This window comes from Plecotus auritus (genome assembly GCF_963455305.1).
Source record: "Plecotus auritus genome assembly, chromosome: 9".
NCBI classification, from domain to species: domain Eukaryota; kingdom Metazoa; phylum Chordata; class Mammalia; order Chiroptera; family Vespertilionidae; genus Plecotus; species Plecotus auritus.
In genome coordinates, this window is record NC_137783.1 from 70,278,598 (window position 1) to 70,299,310 (window position 20,713).

Consider the following 20,713-nt stretch of genomic DNA (forward strand, 5'->3'; position numbering starts at 1 on the left):
AAAGGGCAAATTCTTATTAAAATTATAACTCAACTAGAGGCCGGTGCATGAAATTTGTGCACAGGGGTGGTGGGGGGGTCCCTTAGCCCAGCCTGCACCCTTGGGGAATGTCTGACTGCCAGTTTGAGGGAGGCAGGAGGCGACAGGCGGGGTGCTCACCAGCTGGCCCCAACCCCTGATTGCCACCGCCGGTCGCCTCCCTCTTGGAAGGCAGTGCGCATCATAGCGACCAGTCATTCCCTTGTTCAGTCAATTTGCATATTATGGTTTTATTATATAGGATACTAGAGGCCCGGTGCACGAAATTCGTGCATGGGGGAGGAGGGTGTCCCTCAGCCCAGCCTGAACCCTCTCCAATCTGGGACCCCTCAAGGGATGTCCGACTGCCCGATAGTGGGATCGGGCCTAAACAGGCAGTCGGACATCCCTCTCACAATCCAGGACTGCTGGCTCCCAACTGCTCACCTGCCTGCCTTCCTGATTGCCCCTAACCACTTCTGCCTGCCAGCCTGATCACCCCCTAACCACTCCCCTGCCAGCCTGATTGATGCCTAACTGCTCCCCTGCTAGCCTGTTTGCCCCTAACTGCCCTCCCCTGCAGGCCTGGTCACCCCTAACTGCCCTCCCCTGCAGGCCTGGTCCCCCCAACTGCTCTCCCCTGCAGGCCTGGGTCCCACCCAACTGCTCTCCCCTGCAGGCCTGGGTCCCTCCCAACTGCCTTTCCCTGCAGGCCTGGTTGCCCCCAACTTCCCTCCTCTGCCGGCTTGGTCACCCCTAACTGCCCTCCCCTGCAGGCTTGATCGCCCCCAACTGCCCTCCCTTGCAGGCCTGGTCCCTCCCAACTGCCCTCCCTTGCTGGCCATCTTGTGGTGGCCATCTTGTGTCTACATGGGGTCAGGATCTTTGACCACATGGGGGCAGCCATCTTGTGTGTTGGAGTGATGGTCAATCTGCATATTACTCTTTTATTAGATAGAATAGAGGCCTGGTGCACAGGTGGGGGCCAGCTGGTTTGCCCTGAAGGGTGTCACGGATCAGGGTGGGGGTTCCCCTGGGGCGTGAGGCGGCCTGGGCAAGGGGCCTGTGGTGGTTTGCAGGCGGCCACGCCCCTGGCGACCCAAGTGGAGGCCCTGGTATCTGGGGTTTATTTATTTTCTACAATTGAAACTTTGTAGCCTGGAGTGGAGCCAAGCCTTCTGCTTGCTCTGTGGCGGCAGCCATTTCTGTTGGGGTTTATGTATCTTCTATAATTGAAACTTTGTAGCCTTTAACGGAGGCCTGGGCCAGCCAGGGTCTGCGGAAAGCTTGGCTTCCTCCATCACCGGGGCAACCCTAGCCTCCTGCTTTTTCCAGCTCCATGGCTGCTGCCATTTCTGTTTTCATTTATGTATCTTCTATCATTGAAACTTTGTAGCCTTGATTGGAGGCCTAGGCCGGCAAGGGCAGGCGGAAAGCTTGGCTTCCTCCATTGCCGGGGAAACCCAAGCCTCCCTCCTGCTCTCTGTGGCCGTAGCCATCTTGGTTGGGTTTATTTGCATATTTGCTCCTGATTGGCTGGTGGGCGTGGCTGGTGGGCATGGCTTATGGGTGTAGCGGAGTGATGGTTAATTTGCATATTACTCTTTTATTAGGATATTTAAGAAGAAATAGAAATCTGAAGTGTTATAGCCATTACTTAATTGAATAGGCAATTTAAAATCCATAAAGAAAATACTAAACCTCGATGATTTTACAGGTTAGTTCTAGTAAAGGACAGATTATCCCAATAAATCTTTTCACTTGGCTAGGTCCTTGCAAATGACCTCTGCAGGTTCTTCCTGGGAACAGCAAGGAAGGAAGCACTTGTCCTGTGAAGCCATGGCTCCCGTGGTACCCAAACCAGGCTAAGTGAATCCAATAAAATAAAACTTGCAGCCCAGTCTTACTCATGCACATGGATGCAGAAATCCTAAACAAAATATCAGCAAACCAAATCTGTCAGTTGATTAAAAAGATGGTACATTGGTTGTACCCCAGAAATGAAAGGATGATTTAACACTAAGTAATTCGTATGACATATATATAATTTACTTCATTGATAGATTAAAGGAGAAAATAAACATCTTGGAAAACCAGGAGTAGAGGGGGACTTTTAAAATATTAGAAGCCCTAGCTGGTTTGGCTCAGTGGATAGACCATGGGCATGTGCCTAGGTTGTGGGCTCCATCCCCAGTGTTGGGCGTGCAAGAGGCAGCCAATCAAATCATTGATGTTTCTATCTCTCTCCCTCTCCCTTCCTCTCTGTAAAAGGATATTTAAATTTAAAAAAACCAACACATTAGAACACTATTTAAAATCAATAATTTCCTTTTTATGGCTGATATATATCTATCACAGTTTATTCTCACCACACGCACGTAAGGCAATTATGTGCTATGATGGAGGCATTGACCTTATTGTGCAGTCATTTTAGAGTATATGCGTGTATCAGATCACGTGGTGCGTAGTAAACTTACACAGAGTTGCATGTTATATCTCAGTGAGATGGGAAAAATAAAAACACAGTAAAATAACATCAATAATAAGACCATACGTGTTTCTGTTTATGTGTATGTGTGTGCGCATGCGTGCATTATCAGTACGTCTATTCTACATTTCATGAAGAATGAGATAAGATGTAGAAATAAACAGTGTAAGAACTGGAAAAGAAGAAACAATACTGTATCATGTGTGCAGAGAATATCCAGATATCTAAAGGTAAATTATTAGAAATAATAAGAGAGTTTAACAAGATTATTGGATTTAAGATCAATATATTCAAGTCTATTGCTTTTCCCTATACCAGCAAAAATTAGAAAACATACAGAAGACATCGCATTTAAAATAGGAATAAAAATTATAAGGGACCTAGGAACAAATAGAAGATGTCTAAGAGCTATATGAAAGCATTAATAAAAGTTTATGTCCTAGCTGGTTTGGTTCAGTGGATAGAGCGTCAACCTGCGGACTGAAGGGTCCCAGGTTCGATTCCAGTCAAGGGCACATGCCTGGGTTGTGGGCTTGATCCCCAGTAGGGGACATGCAGGAGGCAGCCTATCAATGATTCTCTCTCATCATTGATGTTTCTCTCTCTCCCTTCTCTCTTCCTCTCTGAAATCAATAAAGATATATTTTTTAAAAAAAGTTTATTAAAGGACATTGAAAAGGACCTAACCAAGTGAAAAGATTTATTGATAGGAGACTCAAGGTCAGATAGGGGACTCCAGGTTAGTAAAAGTTCAGCTCCTCCAAGTTGTTCTCTAGATTCGTGGCAATTCCAATGAAAATCCCAGCAGTCTTAGGTGAATGTGCCCCGCTGATTCTAACATGTATAGAGAGAGTAAAAGGTCAGAATAGGGAAGACAGTCCCAAAGGAAGAGGTGGAAGAGAAAGAGGAGAGAAGAGAAGAGAGAGGCTTCTCTACCGCGTGGGAGACACCTGTGAAGCTGTGGAACTCCGGCACATGCCATGCAGGTGTGGGTGCTTGACCAGGAGTCCAGGGAGGAGCCCTGAGCCCACTTCTGCGCAGACAGCAGCTGCTTGACACAGGTGCATGGTGGGTCCTGAGGAAACGGGGGAGGGGCCCAGAAATGGTGGCATTAGGCCCCCACCTCACACAGACATCAGTTCTGGGCGGAATAAAGAAGTAAATGTAAAAGACAAAGCTTTACAACTTTGAGAAGAAAATCCTGATTCAGGGTGACAAAGAACTTCTTAAACAAGACACACAAATCTCTGCATTTAATTACATTAAAACGATGAAATTCTGTTCATGTGAAAGACAATTTTAGAAAGCGAAAAGACAAGCCTCTGATTGGGAAGAGATAGTTGTGATACTAAATGACAACGATTTAGAACTCAAAATAAGAAATGAGTAATATATCAACTCATTTGAAAACAGAACAAAAGACATGAAGAAGAACCAGGAATGGCAAACGATCAGAAAGAAGCCCAGTTCTAAGTCTAAAATGAAATCAATAGCATATTTTATACCTCTGGTTGGTAGAAATTAAGCAGTCTGACCATATCAAGCATTGAGAGTTACGTAGAGTAGTAACAGCCGTGCAGCTGGTGGGATATTCAAGTGGAGATGATTACCTAGGAAGACAATTTGAAGTTATTTTGGAAAGTTGACGATTTGCATAATGTGCCACCCAATGACTTCACTCTGGGCCTGTCTCTAGAACGTCATATTTTAAACTGCTGAGGGTAACCCATTAGTGAACCCGGCCATCTTATATAATAAAAGGGTAATATGCAAGTTGACCAAACGGCAGAACGACCGGTTGCTATGACACGCACTGACCACCAGGGGGAAGACGCTTAATGCAGGAACTGCCCCTGGTGGTCAGTGTGCTCTCACAGGGGGAGTGCAGCAGTGGTGGTGGGAGCCTCTCCCGCTTCTGTGGCAGCGCTAAGGATGTCCGACTGGGCTTAGGATGTCAGTGGGACATCCCCCGAGGGCTCCTGGACTGCTAAAGGTTGCAGCCCAGACTGAGGGGACCCCTCTCCCCAAGTGCACGAATGTCATGCACCGGGCCTCTAGTTTAAAATAAAAAGGTAGGTTAGGAAATGTCAGAGGGCATCATTCATTTTAAGGTTGCATATCATTTGGTGATACTGTTTCTGGTACTGACGAATATTCATTTATACTGGGCTCCCGTGTAGAAAGCATTGCTTATGAAAGTGGTGTCAGAGATTTGAAAGCCAGTGCCTTTGGAATGAACTCTTACATGTGTGCGCCCTGGCGACGTGCACAGAAATGCTCACAGCTGCATTATTTATAAGAGCACACACTGGGGGGCGGTGACGGGAGAAGATAATTTACTGGCATAATGGTCGGAATATTACACAACATTGAAAATGAATGGACTGTGCTTACAGGGAATAATATGGACAAATCTTAGAAACATAATATTGAACAGAAAGTCGGGCCGGTGTGGCTCAGTGGTTGAGCATCTATCTGTGAACCAGGAGGTCACGGTTAATTCCCGGTCAGGTTACATGCCCAGGTTGTGGGCTTGATCCCTGGTGTGGGGTGTGCAGGAGGCAGCCAATCAATGACTCTCTCTCATCATTGATGTTTCCATCTCTCCCTTTCCCTTCCTCTCTGAAAAGAAAAAAAAAATTATAATAAAAATATTGGACAGAAAAAGCCAGATTTAGGAGACTGAAAAAACTTATAAAGCTCAAAAAAAGCTCCACTAAACTGTATATTATTCAGATATATTTTAAAAAGAAGAGCAGGATGGACACTCATCCATCATGGTAAAGGAATGACATGCTGACACATGCTACAACATGGATGAGCCTTGAAAACACACTAAGGGAAAGAAATCAGATGTGAAAAGCCACATATTTATGATTTTTTAAAATATGAAATGTCCAGAGTAGACAAGGCCATAGAGACAGAGTAGATTAGTGGTTGTTGGGGGAAAGGGAGAATTGGAGTGACTGACAGTGGGAACAGGGTTTCTTTAGGGGGTGATGAAAATGTTCTGAAATTGATGATATGCTTGTACAGTTTTGTGAATATACTAAAAGCCATTGAGTTATACCCTTTCAAATGGTGAACTTTATGGCTTGTGATTTCTTAATGTAAAGCTTTTTTTGAAGAGGAGCAATGGAATCATTAAAAATACATATGTTCAGGGTCCTCTTTCTGTCTGGGAGTGGGGCCCGCGGACAGGGCAGGAAGGAGGAATAGCTAGGTACGTGCAGCAGTATCTGTGAAGTTCTAGTTCTGAAGTCACTCGTCTGTGGGTGTTTATCTCATTACTGTGCTTTAGTGTGTGTGTTAGATATTTTTAATGCATGTAAAATTTAAAAGAAATTCGGTTATTAAATGAGGTACCATTAGAAGCACAAGTGCCTTTTGAAGTATCTCCTTAGAGAGTGTGCCTGTGTGGTGGGTGCAGAGTCTGACCTCTGGTGGCCGAGAGCGGAAGGGCACTGGGCCGCTGGCGTGGACCAGGGGAAGTGCGAGGGCGAGATCCCTGGGCACAAGCCTGGTCCTGACCACTGGGCAGACGTCCAGGAGGTCCGGCCACTGCCAGTCGCACCCCCTGGGAGACGAGCAGACAACTTTGCTTCCCTGGTTCAGGGTTTCCCCCTCTTCCTCTGTGGCTTTTCCCCACACCCTAAGCCCAGGAGTGAGGTGTATGTAACCGCTGCCAGCTGCCGCGGGAGGGGACGGGCGGCCTGTCCTCTGCATCCATCCAGGGCCGTCTGGAGGTGGTGCCCAGAGCACGGTCTCTGCATCTCTGGGGAGGGGCCTGGGCACCAATGCCCAGAGAGCCCGTCTCCACCCCTCTGTTAACCAAACCGCCTTTCTGGAGGACTGTGCCCTGAAGCCCGTGGGCCCAGAGGGGTGAGAGTGTGAGGGTGATCTGGGGGAGCTGCCTGTGTTTCAGAGCTGCCCACCGCCGGCTGGACCGGAGCTGGCACAGTGTCCCTGCAGCATCTAACCTCGCAGGAGGCAGGACGTGCAGCAGTGGGTCAGGCTGTGAGGAGCAGGCGGGAGTCCCAGGCCTAAGAGCCAGAGCTGCCCCCAGGGGGTGACTGAGAGGGGTCACCGGGGGGCTTATCTAGGGGGACTTATCTGCAAACCGCTAGGGCCGCATGGCTTGGGGGCCCGAGAGGCAGGCGGCGGGGAGCGACTGGGCTGCGGGCCCTCAGCTCCTGCTCGCATGCCATCCTGAGTGTCGCTTACCTCTGAGCTCCGGTCCTTCCTCTCAGGGGGTCAGTCACGGTGGCCGCTGGCCGAGTGGGTGCAGGTGGTGATGGGTCAGTGCGGGAGAGCACCGCGTGGGAGCCCAGTGTCCGTGGCCTCTGCCCGGGTCTGCACTCCCACCATGTGGGGAGTGCTTGGAACAGTGGGGTTCGCTGGGCCCTGGTTGGACTGAGGGTTGGAGCAGGGGTCTTCTGCCCAGGGCATTGCTTCTCCTCCCTCTTCCCAGACGCAATGGAGGTGCTGCTCATCTTGCTGTGCGGCCTGCTGGCCCCTACCATTCTGGCCAGTGGTGAGTACGCATGGGACCAGCTCCGGCACCCGGCGGCTGTGGCCTGTTCTGGCGGGAGGTCCTGGCTCCTGGGCTCTAGGGTTGGGGCTCTCGGAGTCTCTATGTCTGGTCAGCCCTGCCCCCTTAGTCAGCAGAGAAAGTCCTGGGAGGCACAGCGATCCCCGGCCCTCCTCTAGCCTGCCCCCTCCCAGGCTCCTGCAGGTTCTGCCTTAAGCCTCAGATCCAGCAGCCCCTGGAGATGTTTGGCCGGCACTTCGGGAGTCTTTAGCCTCTGGCCTTATGCCCGTCCTGTGTTTATCCTGGGCCTCAGTTTCCTCATCTGTAAGGAGGAGGGATGACGTGAGAATAAAAAGCGACTGTAACTGCTGTGCTGTGAGCCCTTCTCACCGGGGCTCCCATGTGCCTGCCAGCGGGCAGCCTGCCTGGTTCCCAAGCCCCTCTGCTAACAGGCACTGCTTCCCAGAGCCCTTTGCGGGAGGGAGGCCTGGAGACAGGCTGTCTCTGGGAGCCAGGATGCGTAGCTGTCCCCTCTTGACCAGGCTGGTTTACTTTTGCAGCCAATGAGCAGGAGAAGGAAAAGGACCCTTTTCATTATGGTGAGTGGTGAGGGCATCCCTGGGGGGAGGGAGGAGGGAGGCACAGCCCATCTGGTGAGGGACGGGCAGCGCTCCCTGGCCCTTCCTCTTCTCCCATTTCTCCCTGTTCCTGCGGCAGATTACCAGACCCTGCGGATCGGGGGATTGGTGTTTGCCGTGGTCTTCTTCTCCGTTGGAATCCTCCTCATCCTGAGTAAGTTTCTCTGTTCACCCAGGAAGAGCAGGGTCTCTGCTCAGCGGTGGGGAGAGAGAGCAGTGTGGGAGCCTGGCTGGCCCCTCCCTGCAGAGGCAGGAGCCTGTTTGTTCTCCCTGTATCTCTAGGACCTACTACGTGCTGGCACATAATAGGTGCTCAGTAAAACAGGAAAGTACGAACAAATAAATGCTCAATGAAAATAAGCACAGATGAGAAAAAGGAGCAGGTGGCCCCTGGTGCTGTGCCCAGCAGGGTGTTAGTGGGGGTGTCTCAGGCCATAGGACACAGCCTATCCTGTCCGGAGGGCACCCTGAGGGATGTGCCCTGGGTTTGTTTGCCCCGGGTAAGCCTGGTCTGCAGGGAGGCCTCTGCACTTGCACCACCAGCAGACCCTGGGATGGGGTGTAGCCCTCTGAGCTGTTGCTGATCCTGGGCCTCAGAATAGGCCTCCTCCAACCTAGGCCATGCCCGGCCCCCCAGCCTGCACCGTCCCTAGGGCAGCTGTGGCCCAGCAGGAGCATGACCTTGACTCAAGCCGGGAGGATGACCTCGGGTGGTTTCTTTGCCTTTCAGGTCGCAGATGCAAGTGCAGTTTCAGCCAGAAGCCCAGGTAAGGACGCCCTGGCTGTGGACATCCGGGTGGCAGGGGGGATGGGGTGGGGCCTCCCGGTGTGCCTCCCACATGAGTGTGTTTAGATTCTTACCTCGGAAGCTGGGAACCAGGCCATGTGCCTGGAGGGTGGGGCAGAAGTGTTGAGGGCTGCCAGGCGGACTCGACGGTTAGCTCCTTCTCCATCCGATGAGCATGGGGTGGAGTGAGCAGGAAGGTGCTGGACCGAGAGAAGGGGCAGAGACCTCGGGCCTCTTTGCGGTCTCCTCCTCCCCTCAGGCTCTGTGACGCAGGCCAGCTGGGCACTGGGGCTCTCTGAGCTGAGTAGGAGCTTGGCTGCCGTCACCACAGTCCTGGCCACCTCCATGGCCAGGAGAGCACTGGGCCTCAGAAGCCCAAAGTCTGTGGCAGGGTCACCCCAAGCCCCTGGGGGCCCTGGGTCACCCCTTCCCAGTCCTTAGTTCTTGGGGGCCGACACTGAAGGGTGCCTGTGCGTCCCCTGGCTCTGCCCCTTCAGCCCCGACTTCTCCCTCCCCATGAGCCCCATGTGGGCGGAGTGCTGACCCCAGAAGGAGCAGGGCTCACCCTGGGCCCTGACGGAGGCTGCATCTTGTCCCCCTACAGGGCCCCGGGCGACGAGGAGGCGCAGGTGGAGAACCTCATCACTGCGAACGGTATGTCCCGGCCGCCTGCCCGTCTCCTCACCCCACCGGACAGGCCCCCTCCGATCGGCTGTTTGCGGGTGTCTGCTCAGTGTCAGGCATGACACAGTGTGTCACAGACCCCGTGTCATGGCATGTGCCCACGGCCTGTGAGGCGGGCATCCCCATCCAATGTTAAGGAATGTGCCCCCGACCTGTCTGACCTGAAGCCCCACCCCAGTCACCTCTGTCCTGTGGGTCGGGCTCCCCCAGAGTCGGCACCAGTGTGGAGGCTGCTGCAGGGCCTCTGGGGAGAGGGGCCCCTTTCCTATAGTCTGTCTGTTTCCTTCCCAGCAGCAGAGCCCCAGAAAGCAGAGAACTGAGGCAGCCCTTGCGGAAGGTAAGGTGCCATCTGCCGGGCCCTCCGTCACCACCCTGTCCTTTACGGGGAGGGGTTGGCTGGCTGTTGCCATGGGGACAGTTTTTACTGTGAGCAGGGCTCTCCGGAGGCTCGTGTCTGAAAGGGATGGTGAGACAGACGGACACAGGCCCGGGGTCAGGTTAATCAGGCCCCGCCCGAGCTGTGAGTGGGCCTGGCTTGGGAGAGGACTGGTTGTGCAGTGGTCGGCAAACTGCGGCTCGCGAGCCACATGCGGCTCTTTGGCCCCTTGAGTGTGGCTCTTCCACAAAATACCACGGCCTGGGCGAGTCTATTTTGAAGAAGTGGCGTTAGAAGAAGTTTAAGTTTAAAAAATTTGGCTCTCAAAAGAAATTTCAATCGTTGTACTGTTGATATTTGGCTCTGTTGACTAACGAGTTTGCCGACCACTGTGAAATGCTTCTAGTATCAGGTGGCATAAAGATAGCGGCTCAGAGACGACTCAGAAAGTTCCTCGGGCCGTTTTTTTAAAATCAGCAGTTTATTATGAAACTTTCCCACCCTACGCCAAAGTCAGGAGAATAACCCGGCGGCGGCATGGTCACTGTTCGATTCCCGTCAGGGCACAGGCCCAGGTTGCGGGCTCGGTCCCCAGTGTGGGGCGTGAAGTGAATAAAAATCTATTTTCAAAAAGTCAGGAGAATAGTCTATGCCACCCCTGCACCCAGCACACCAGTGTGGTCCGTTCTTGGCGTGTCCTTCCCATTGTCTACTGTCGGGACCAGGGCAGCAATACCTGCTCGAGGCTTTCCCGTCTTCACATGCCGCCTGCACCCTCGCTGGAGCCACAGGAGCGGGACAGCGCAGCTCCCCCCACTCAGGTGACGAAGCGGAGGCCAGGGAGGGCCATACGGCTGAGTGACCGCGGGAGCCTAACCAGGCCTTGGATTTTGTGCCAGTGTCACCACACATGCTCCTGCGCCTTTACACCAGGCCCCAGGGAACTCTCAGCTGGGATCCGCCCTCCATAGCTCCCTTAGCCTTTTCTTCACCTTCTTCCTTATAAAATAAGGCACATGCCGTTGCTCTAACATGCGTTAGACGGGGTTTCTGGATGTGCAGTGCCTGTGCCGCAGCATATCGGGTCGTAGGGCAGGTGCAGTTCTCAGCGTGGCATCCTTCCTGGGGCTGAACGTCCTCCCAGCATCCCCTGGGGTCGGGGTCTCAGCTCTGAGGGGGGCTCTAGGGCTGGTTCCCAAGCCTAGCCGGAGGAGACTGTGGCCCATCCTTGGAGGTAACTTGGCATCTGTCCACATCACGGCAGCTGGTGGTCAGCATCGGGGTGTGGCGTGGGGAGGCTGGAGGGAGTTCTAGAGCTAGCCGCTGACTCTGTGTCGCGTTTTTCATGAGGACTCCCTCAGAGCCCCTTCTCCAGGTCAGGGCTGTGAGTGACATGGGGGTGTCCTGGGATGGAGACTCTGGGTTTGACAGTTGCCATGTCAGCCAGGCTCCAGCCTCCAGGGGACCCTCCCTGGAGGCCCCCCTCCCAGGCCTCCATCTCTCCCCATCTCAGGCGTGTTCTCCTGCTTCACTCAGAACCTGACACTTAGGATGGGTCTCACCCCGGGCGTTTAGGGGGCAGCGGAGAGGGGCTGCTACGGGGAGATGAGCAGTTAGAGATTTCTATTTTTATTTTATTTTTTAAAATTATATTTTGTTTTATTGATTTCAGAGAGGAAAGGAGGAGAGAGAGATAGAAATGTCAATGATGAGAGAGAATCATTGACCAGCTGCCTCCTGTACACCCCACAATGGGGATTGAGCCTGTACCCAGGTATGTGCCCTGACCGGTAATCAAACCTTGACCTCCTGGTTCATAGGTCGGTGCTCAACCACTGAGCCACGCTGGCCAGGCAAGATTTCTATTTTTAAAATCCTCACCCGAGGACATGCCTAGGGAGGGGAAGGGAGAGAGAGACAGAGAGACATCTATGTGAGAGAGAAACACTGACAGTACGTGCCCCGACCAGGGACCGAACCCGCATCCCAGGTGTGTCCCTCAACCGGGAATCCACCGGCAACCTTTCGGTGCACGGCACGGTGCTCAGCCAGAGCCACCCCGCGCGGGGCGGTTTCGGAGAGGAGCCAGGGTTTCGCATTAACTTAAGGTCTCTCCCTCTGCAGAACCTGGAAGCAGCCGCTTGGACCTTTAGATGCAAATGCCGATGCTTAAGAAAACCAGCCACGCCAGCAGCAGCTCTTTCCCGAGAAGTCCAGGACAGCGTCTCCCCGCACCCCCACCCCCTGAACAGTCCTCCACTTGGTGCCGCGCCTGAACCCACCTTCCCACGCAGTCGTGGCATGTCCACTCCTATGATGTGTCTGTGTGTGTGTGTGTGCGTGTGATGCCTTGTGGTCTTCATGGCTGCTTGTCTGTGGCTGTCTCTGTTTCCTGAACCTGGACGCACCTCCTGGGTCACCATCAGCTCCTCCTGCTCCCTGTGCCCCCTGCCCCTCCCTTCTGCTCCTGAGACCAGTCCCCTCTCTTTCATAGAGGTGGGTGAGGGGTTGGGGCCTGGGAGGGAGTCTCCACTCATGGGGACTTGGGATGGTGTGCATCAGCTTTGTGATCTTTCTTCATGGCCTCTCCACTCATTTTGCAAGAATCTTGTTTCCACACTCACCCTGACCTGACCTATTCTGAGGGTGTCTTAGCAACTGGAGGCTCACAGCCAGGAGCTAGGAGCCCAGCTGTGCTTCAGGCCGCGACCCCCTCCCCTGGCCATCTTCTCCTGGGATTCCCCCAGGTCCCCTCTGCCCCGCCCCATGCAGTGGCCAGGCAGGCAGGCCCTGGCTCTGCCCTGGGAATGTGCCCTGGCATATCTTCTCAGCAATAACCATTCGGGCTCTGGACCCCTGCCCCACCACCCCCCCGCTTCCCAGACTCTGACTTATAGCCCAGCTCTTCTGGACTCGGACCCCCACCCTTGCGTTGGGTCTGGGGCAGGCGATCCATTCTATTGGGGCCGGCTTCCCGGGAGGAAGCGGGGAGAGCCAGGGGCCTCCGTCTGTCCATGCCTGTTGGCCAGGTGAGCAGTGATGGCCTGCACCCTCCCTCGGCCTGTCACTGGCCAGGGTGTGGGGTGCAGTGGCCTGGCTGTTGGAAAACAGAGAGGTCAAAGGTCAAAAAGAGAGGGAAGCCAAACCAGCCCTGCTCCTCCCATGCGTCATGTTAATGTGGAAACGAGGCAAGCGTGTGACGGACTGCTGTCTGCTGTGATCTGTCCTCTCCACACGGAATAAAATACCATTTGTTTCCTGGCGGCCGGGCTGCGCTCCTTTCTGGGGAAGGACTCACATGTGAAGGGCTGAAGGGACCCCACCTGGGTCAGAGGGAGGCGGTGAGGGCTGAGGAGGCGGCTGAGTGGTGCTCGTGTGGTCCAGCTGCTCTGTGTATGTCCGCTGCCCCCCTCTCCTCCTGGCTCCCCTTCCTCCTCACTCTCCCCTTTCCTACTCCCCCCCTATTTCCACCACCTCCTCCCAGTCCATGGGCGAGGACCTGTGCCCTCTGGCCTAACTGAGGGCTCCCTGGCCTGGGGCAAAAGGTTCTAACCTCTCCCTTTGGCCCATTTTGGGGGCCACTACCAAAGGATTTGACAAAGAGGTGCACAGGTGACACTCGGGTTATGATCCAAGCCTTTTCTCTTTCTGCCAATCCAAATGCCCCCTCCTCCGTGAAGCCTTCCTGGACTTCAGGGAGAGTCGCTTCTTCTTTCCTGTGCTCCAGTCACACTGGGCCCCCTTCACAGCACAGCCCACACTCTGAGCCGCATAGAGCAGGCAGAGGATGTCTGAACCAGCTGTGGTGACATCACAGATGGGGCTGTAGCCCAGGGCACTTAGAGCGTCTGTCAAAGGCATTCCAACTCAGTTTGGTAAAAAGTGCTGCTGGCCACTTATGCACAGCGGGGGCAGCCCCTGGGGTCATCGTGTGCGCCCACCTCCCACTTCTGCATGTTGGGTGTCTTCATCGGGAGACAGTCTGGAGGGCAGGGCCTGCGTCTTACTCTAATGTAAGAATGCCTGGGGCTTTTTGGGGACTCAGAAGGGTCCTAGAGTCTGTGTAGGTTCTGTGAGTTCAGAGCTTCAGCATTACAGGTCCTGAGGGACTGGGCATGGGGGCCCCAGCCACTCCCTGCCCGCCTCCCTGCCCCACCTCTGTGCTGCCTCTGCACGGTCTCTAGGCGCTCCCTCCCCCCCCCCCCTCCCCGTTTACAGGGCTTTGAAGAGACTGAGGTTTGTAGTTGTGTAGTTGAGGTCAAGTTCACCATTGTGAACCCAGCTCACGCCCATTTGGGGAGCACAGGGTCGGGGTTCACAGGCCTGGCTGTGCTCAGCCCCAGGAGGTCTGCAGAGGCCAGGGTCACAAAGACTGGGCATCTCCCACACCCACAAAGAGGAGGCTCACCTGTACAAACAAGCGGAAGGACGTCCAGGAGGGAGGCGCTGGCTTTCCAGTAACGACACTGACGGCAGAGCCTGCTCCTTTCTGGCACGTACGGACACTTTGCCTGGCTCTGCCTGGCTCCACGCAGCCACTTGTCTCCTGGTGCCCAACATGCTCTCCAGGGAAGCAGGGAGGGGGGATTCTCGCTGAAAAACCCGTGACGGATCCAGGGACACAGTCTGTCTCCAAGGCTCTGCACAGCACACGCGTGGCTGGGCTCCCTGCCCGGGGAGTGAGTGTGTGTGTGTGTGTGTGTGTGTGTGTGTGTGTGTGCTGTCCAGACCCAGGGGAGAGACCACCCCTGGGGCGAGGCTGCTCTGGGGAGGGTTGTGTGGCAGTGAGTAGCCTGGAAACCACACATAAAGGTCAGAGACTGGTCATCAAAATAATAACCATGGTGATAACTATCTATACTAATAAAAGGGTAATATGCTAATTAGGGCTGACGTCTTCCAGATGTCCATCCGGACAAAGCCACAGGGGCTGCCTGAGGCTCAGGCAAGCCGTGGATGGCGGCTGCTGCTGCCCAGGGCCAGCCCCAGGCTCAGGCAGCCATGGTAGCCACCAGTGGCAGCAGCAGCAGGGTGATGGGGCAGCGCCTTCCCCTGATCTGCCAGATCACCTCCAGCAGAGGGAGGCCAGACTGCGGCTTAGGCTGGGAGCCGAGGCAGAGGCGGTTAGGGGCGATCAGGCAGGCAGGCAGAGGGGTTAGGGGCGATCAGGCAGGCAGGCAGGCCAGCAGTTAAGAGCCAGTGGTCCGGGATTTGGAGAGGGATGTTCAAGGGGTCCCAGACTGGAGAGGGTACAGGCCGGGCTGAAGGGTTCCCCCTCCCCCCGCACAAATTTCGTGCACCAGACCTCTAGTAATAATAAAAGCATAATATGCTAATTAGACTGGACGTCCTTCCAGATGAAGCTGGGGCTGCAAGGGAAGCCCGGGTCCCGGGTGCGAGAGGGAAGCTGGTGCCAGCAGCTGGGGGATGGAAGGCCTCCTCTCGCACGAATTCTGTGCATCGGGCCTCTAGTGATGAATGAAAGCAGCAAACATGTTCCAGGCACTGGCTGTGCTGAACTCTGGGTGGAGGACTCCAGGTAGCAACATTCAGAACTCAACCCTAGGCGATGCCATCTACTTCCCAGATGGTCTGCCCCAGTCCGCACTGCTGGGGCCTAGCCGAGGCCCAGCCCAGGCCAGTGCCGCTCTGCGCTGCGGAGAAGGGCACTGGCCCGCCAGGTTGGCGTGAGAGGTGGCAGGACTTGGCTTGTGGGAAGGAGTCCTTCGTCCACACAGGTGTTATGACCCCAAACCAGAGTGAGTCCCACCCCAGGAGGTGTTTGAGCTACAGGAAAGTGAGCAGCTAGTGGGGTCCTCCAGGCAAAATGGACACTGAGAAACTACCCAGGTGACAAAGTGTTCAAGCCCAAACTGGGAGAACCCGCCCCTTCGCCTGCGGGTCAGCCTTCTCCCTCTGTGGCCCAGCACGGCAGGGCCTGGGAAGGAGAATCCAGGATCCCTGCACGGAGCTGGTTAACGTGTCTTTCTCCTGCCGCACCCATGTCTGTGCACTCAGCCCGGTAGGCGCACGACTCCTCTCTGTAACCTGGTTGATGCAGACTGCGTGGGAGAGCTGCCCTGCGGCGCCATAGCTGAGTCTGCTAGTGACAGTGACCTCGGGGTCCTGCACCTTCCGCCTCAGCGACGCCCCCATGAGGTCCACTCTACAGATTTTGAAGTCTATTTGCGTGGAGGTGTTTGTGTTACTTAACACCACATCAAACCAGGTCACGCTGCCTTCCGGCCCCCCCACCACTCCAGTTGTTTTCCAGGTTGTGGGTTGGACCTGGCCAAGTTGTTCTTGAAAGAGAGGCAGAGAGCAAGTTGCAGGGAGGGCGGGGGTGAGAGGGATGCTGGTGAAGCACACCCAAGGTTACGGGCTCCTCCCGCCCTCTGAGGGAAGGCCTGCCCTCCCCAGGGTCATGCAGGCAGGGGGGCGAGTAGAGCTGCTGAGGGAGGGCTGTCCAGCTGGGTCTGGTTCACCCCACCTTGTCCTTGGCTGCTCTGCCTCACCTGGGGAGGGACGGAGGGAAGGGGGAGAGAGAGTCAGGCGCCTTTGCTGGACCAGGGGAGAGCTTTGGAAATACCTGTCTCCAGGCCACGAAGAGGAAGCATGGTCACCTCTCAGCATTAGTGTGATTCATTGCTGTCACGCTGACCCCCAGGGGCCGAAGCAGCCGCTCCAGCATGAGCTGTTGATTTTACGGAGCCAGCCCCAGCCCGTGCCTGGTTGTGTAATGGTGGGGCGCCTGCCAAGGTGGCAATGGAAGCCTCAGGTGGTGCTGCCATGGGATGTTCTGAAGGTCACGGGTAGCACGGGCTGTTGGGGTACGGGCCCCTCTGAGCCAGGATGGGGGTGGCTGGTGGGGCAGGAGTCTCGGGCATACTCATTCTCTCAGGTCCCCCCTTGCCTCCAGCTGCATGAGCTTGGGCACAGCCTAGCATCTCTGCCCATTTCCTTCTCTGCAGAATGAAGCCCTTCCAAGCCAGAGGGTATGCTGGGCCACCAAAGCCTCAGTCTCCCCAACGGTGCAATGGGCTCAGCAATACCCTTCCTGTGACCTCCCAAGGTCAATGAGACTGGTGGACATAAAGACACTTAGAAGATTCTATGTGAAGACGTGTTATTAACATGAATACTGCCATCCATTTCCTTGTCTTCTTGCTTTAATAGCAGATTCCCTCTGTCTGCCTGACCAGGCTTCAAGTTCTGACTTGTCCGTGTCCCCCTGCAGCTTCCCTGGTCAAGCAGGGTCACGCGGGGTCACGCAGGTGTCCCAGAACCTGCTGGGCTGGGCTGTCGGGGCAGGGAGCCAAGGAAGGCCCAGGCTCTCAGGAACGATTGGAGCCTTGAGGTGGGTGCACCTGTTAGTGAGGAGAGTGGCAGCAGACACGAGACCACAGTGACCAGACACCGTGCTGAGTCCGCACAGAGGCCGGATCACCAGCAGCCTGTGGAATCAGCGACAGAGGTGTTTGCTGAGCCGAGGACAGGGCGGGGCTGGGAGTGGCGTGGCTCCTGCCACCTTCCTGGAGGTGGCGGTGAGCCTGCAGCTGCCTGTCAGAGACGAGGAGGGACGTGGTCAGGGGCAGGGAAGGAGGCAGCGGGGGTGAAACAGCCTCTGCGGTGAGGCCCAGGCGTGGGCTGGGACAAGTCAGGAATGCGCGTCTCTCCAGGGTTCGCAGCGGGAGGGGTCAGGCAGGTCCCAGGCCCCGGCCCCCCCCCCCGCCCCCCCCCCCCCGCCCAGGGAGCAGAGGACACAGTCACCTTGATTCCAAGTACATCGCCCTTGGCAGCTCCCAGGACCTCGGTGCCCCCGCTTGGCCATCTCAATGCCAGCACTTAGGGAACGGACCCTCGGCCACCTCCTCCCAGGCCCGCCTTATAAGACCCCGGTGACCCTGGCTCTGTGGCCACAGCAGGAGGCAGGAGCTGGCGCTCCCTGGGGGTCAGGCTTCTGGTAGCATAGATGGGGCCTGGGAGGCGCCACCTCCCTGCCGATGGCCGCTGTGCCATGGAGACCTGAGCAGGGAGTGGGGCTTTCTGGGGCCTCTGTACAGCTGTGAGCCACATGTGGGGCGATGGCTGGGGCCTGGAGCCTGGGCGCGCTCCCTGCAGCCCCGTGTGGCTGGCGGAGCTGAGAAGCCCCAGCAGGGAGGTTGGTGGGGAGGGCTGTGCCTCGCTGTTTGAGCTCCAGGCAGACAGAGCCCAGCTGCTGTTCTGGGGGGCCCCTCTCTGCCCCGCCGAACCAGCAGGGCGCCCCGGCTGCTGCCCCACAAGATGGAGGCCAGGACCAATGGAGGCCTGCTTGGGAGGGATGGGGGACAGGCGGCGCTGGGGGCACTGTCCCAAGGGGATGGCCGTGTTGACAGGGGAGGTGGGGCTGCCTCTCCTACTCCTCACAGACTCCCTGACCCCTGGTGGCAGTGGCTTCAGCTTGGAACAATCAGAGGGAGGGGTGCAGGGCTGCTATCCCCTCTGTAGCCTTTCTGGGCAGCAGGGTAGCGCTCCCACCCCGTCGGGCCCACCCTGGGAAAGTGGGAGAACAGAGAGTGAGGCCAGACCCAACAGGGAACATCCATGCTGCGTGGGGTCTAGGAGGAGAGGCGGGTCAGGGTGCCCGGTGGGGAAGGCTGTGGGGACCACGCTGAGGGTCAGGGAGGGCAGGTGCCTGGGGGTCTTGCTGGAATGGCCATGGGCAGGGGTGACCCTCCAGGGAAGGAGCTGTGGCGAGTGTCCTTGCTCTGGAAGCAGCTCAGGAGAGGACGATGGTTTTGGCTCACCGGGACCTTCTGGCCGCGCATCGACGTCCTCTCAATCCTACAGCGGGTCTGAGAGGTAGGTGCCGCCGCCTCATTCTGTAGACGAGGGAGACCAGGCCACAGCCATGGGGAAGGGGCCGGTGCGGGCTGTCAGGGGGTGCCTGGCCTCGGCATGTGAGACCAGGAGGATGCTTGTCCCTCCCCCCGACGCTGCCGCTCCCCTGCTGCTCTCCGGGGATCCTGGGCCTCGGGTTAAAGGAACCAGGGTTCCCTCGGAGAGAAGGGCTTCCTGTCACCAGTGTCAGCCAGAACCTGAGCAAGCACTTCAGTCCGCGGGGTATGGGGACAGGGCAGAGCCCGGGGGAGGCTGGGTGTGAGCAAGGTGAGTGGGTGGGACCTCCTGCACCTGCCAGCCTCCCTGGAAAGGACAAATGAATTCTTTTGTGAAAACCGCGCAGGGCCCCGGGGAAGCCCGAGGGCCGCGTGAGGAGGGCAGGGAAGGCGAACCCCCAAGAAGGGCTGGGGAACTCTCTGTGGGAGCCATCAGACCTCGCTGCCTGCTACAGGGCCAGCGATTCCTGGGAAGAGGCTGCAAGTTTGGGGTGCGCCTGGGCCCCCAGGCAAGTAAGTCATTTTACCTCTGGAACTTATTCATTCATTTCACAAAACGGGGAGCGGGGCGGGGGGGAGGCACTGTGTGCCTGGCCCCGTTCTGGGGCGGGGGCCGGGGGGTCGAGGAATGAACACAGGAAACAAAAATCCTTGGGCTCCGGGAGCTCACATTTCAGTCAAAAGAGAGGGAAACAAAAGAAGGAGGACAGGTACTTGGTCAGGTACAGTAAGTGTGACTGAGGAAAAGACAGCGACGGAGGTCTGAGCCCTGCAGAGGGGTGAGAGGCGGGGCCTGCGGGGCCTGTGAAGGAAGTGGGTTGGCCGAGCCGCTCTGCGGAGGGCGTTCCCTGCGGGATGGCCAGTGCAAAGGTCCTGAGAGAGCAGCAGGCAGAGGCCTCCCGGAGAACAGCGGGCTGGAGCGCACAGGAAGCCGGTGACTGCCGAGAGGTCGCAGGGCCACATGGAGGTTCTGTGAGACGCAGGAAGGGCTGGGCCTAACCGCAGCCCTAGGAGGGTCTGAGCGGAGAGTGAGCCCCTTCATGGTACAGTGCCAGGCGATGGCCTTGCAGGTCCTCCCGAAGCAATCGGCCCGTGGCCCAAGGTCTCCAGGTGAGATGGAGCTGCTTCCTCCTGGGGGAGGTCTGCAGGGAGCACCGGGGGCAGGGGTGGGGGGAGACTGGCTGAAATGCCCACTTCTCTGGACCACTGATGTGTTGCACAGGTAACCTGAAGTACCATCTAACCCCAAGGGTTAGGAACCCCCACAAGGGCCCAGCGTGGGCACTTTCCACTCGGTCGCTTTGGGCTGCCTGGGTGCTCAGAGTTCCTCCTGGGAACGTGGCACGGCCTGGTCATGTCAGCGGCCCTGCCCTGGGCAGGTTTGCCCCGTCTGCCAGGCCGTAGAAAGAGTCGCAAGGCACCTGGGTCAGGGCTGCCTGGTGGGGCCCGGGTCAGAGCCTGGTCACTAGGTGAAGCCCCGCTGGCCAGCTCTCTCCACTCCCACGGAGGTCCCGCTGCTCCCTGTGGGCACCTGGGTCCTCTCGGGGGGAGTGTGGCTGAGGAGGGACAGAGAGGTGCGTGGTCACAGGTCAGAGGCTGGGTCACAGCAGCACCTTCCCGGCCCTGCTCTTCAGCCTCTGTGCTGGGGCCCAAGCAGGCAGCCATGAGGTGCTGCCCAGCCAGCAGCCAGGGGACGGGATAGGCTGAGCCTGTGGGGACCGCCCCTGCTGGTCCTGCCCCCACGCCTGCCCCTGGGACGCAGCCCCCACGCCTGCCCCTGGGATGCAGCCCCCATGCCTGCCCCTCGTTCGGAACCGGCTGCCGGCCATGCCCCCCACCAGCTGCAGTCCTGGAGGCCTCACAGGGCTGCTGGTGTCTCCAAGCGGCTTTGGGGTGCAGGCCTGACATCACACCTACTGTGGTCCCCGAGGACCCCGTGGGGGGCACCTGAGGGGGCAGGACCCTCGGGACAACAGCCCAGCAGCCCCTCCTCCTGCGGGAATCACCTCAGTGGCTGCTGGGGCCCCCAAGAGCACCTGTTGCCCCCAGGGCGGCTCCCAGGCTGCTGTCCCATATCCAGGGACTCGTGGCTACAGATGGGGCCTTGGGGTAGGGCTATCAGGGCAAAGGCCGACCAGGCTGGAGGAATGAGGTACAGCTGAATAAAGGCTCAGGGCCCCCCAAATGCCCCTGAGCGTCCCCCTCAGCCACCAGCGGCCCAGCCTCAGCCGTCACCCTGCTAGGTCCCTATGACCTTGGCGGGCACCTGGCAGCCTGGAGGGTCTGGATGTGGCCGGGGCCTGGGCGGAGGGCCA

The 20,713-nt window shown here is 57.0% G+C and overlaps 1 protein-coding gene across 1 annotated transcript in view; it reads left to right on the top strand.

Annotated features, from left to right (window-relative positions):
• The window catches only part of LOC308233555 (uncharacterized protein), a 50,288-nt gene that overhangs the window by 22,874 nt on the left and 6,701 nt on the right, over positions 1-20,713 (top strand). Inside the window, exons 2-8 of the mRNA XM_080640578.1 lie at positions 6,978-7,040; positions 7,598-7,636; positions 7,755-7,829; positions 8,406-8,442; positions 9,067-9,116; positions 17,401-17,473; positions 18,242-18,363. Coding sequence (XP_080496704.1) covers positions 6,983-7,040; positions 7,598-7,636; positions 7,755-7,829; positions 8,406-8,442; positions 9,067-9,116; positions 17,401-17,473; positions 18,242-18,363 — 454 coding nt within the window. The 5' untranslated portion in view covers positions 6,978-6,982. The remainder of the gene's footprint in view (positions 1-6,977; positions 7,041-7,597; positions 7,637-7,754; positions 7,830-8,405; positions 8,443-9,066; positions 9,117-17,400; positions 17,474-18,241; positions 18,364-20,713) is intronic.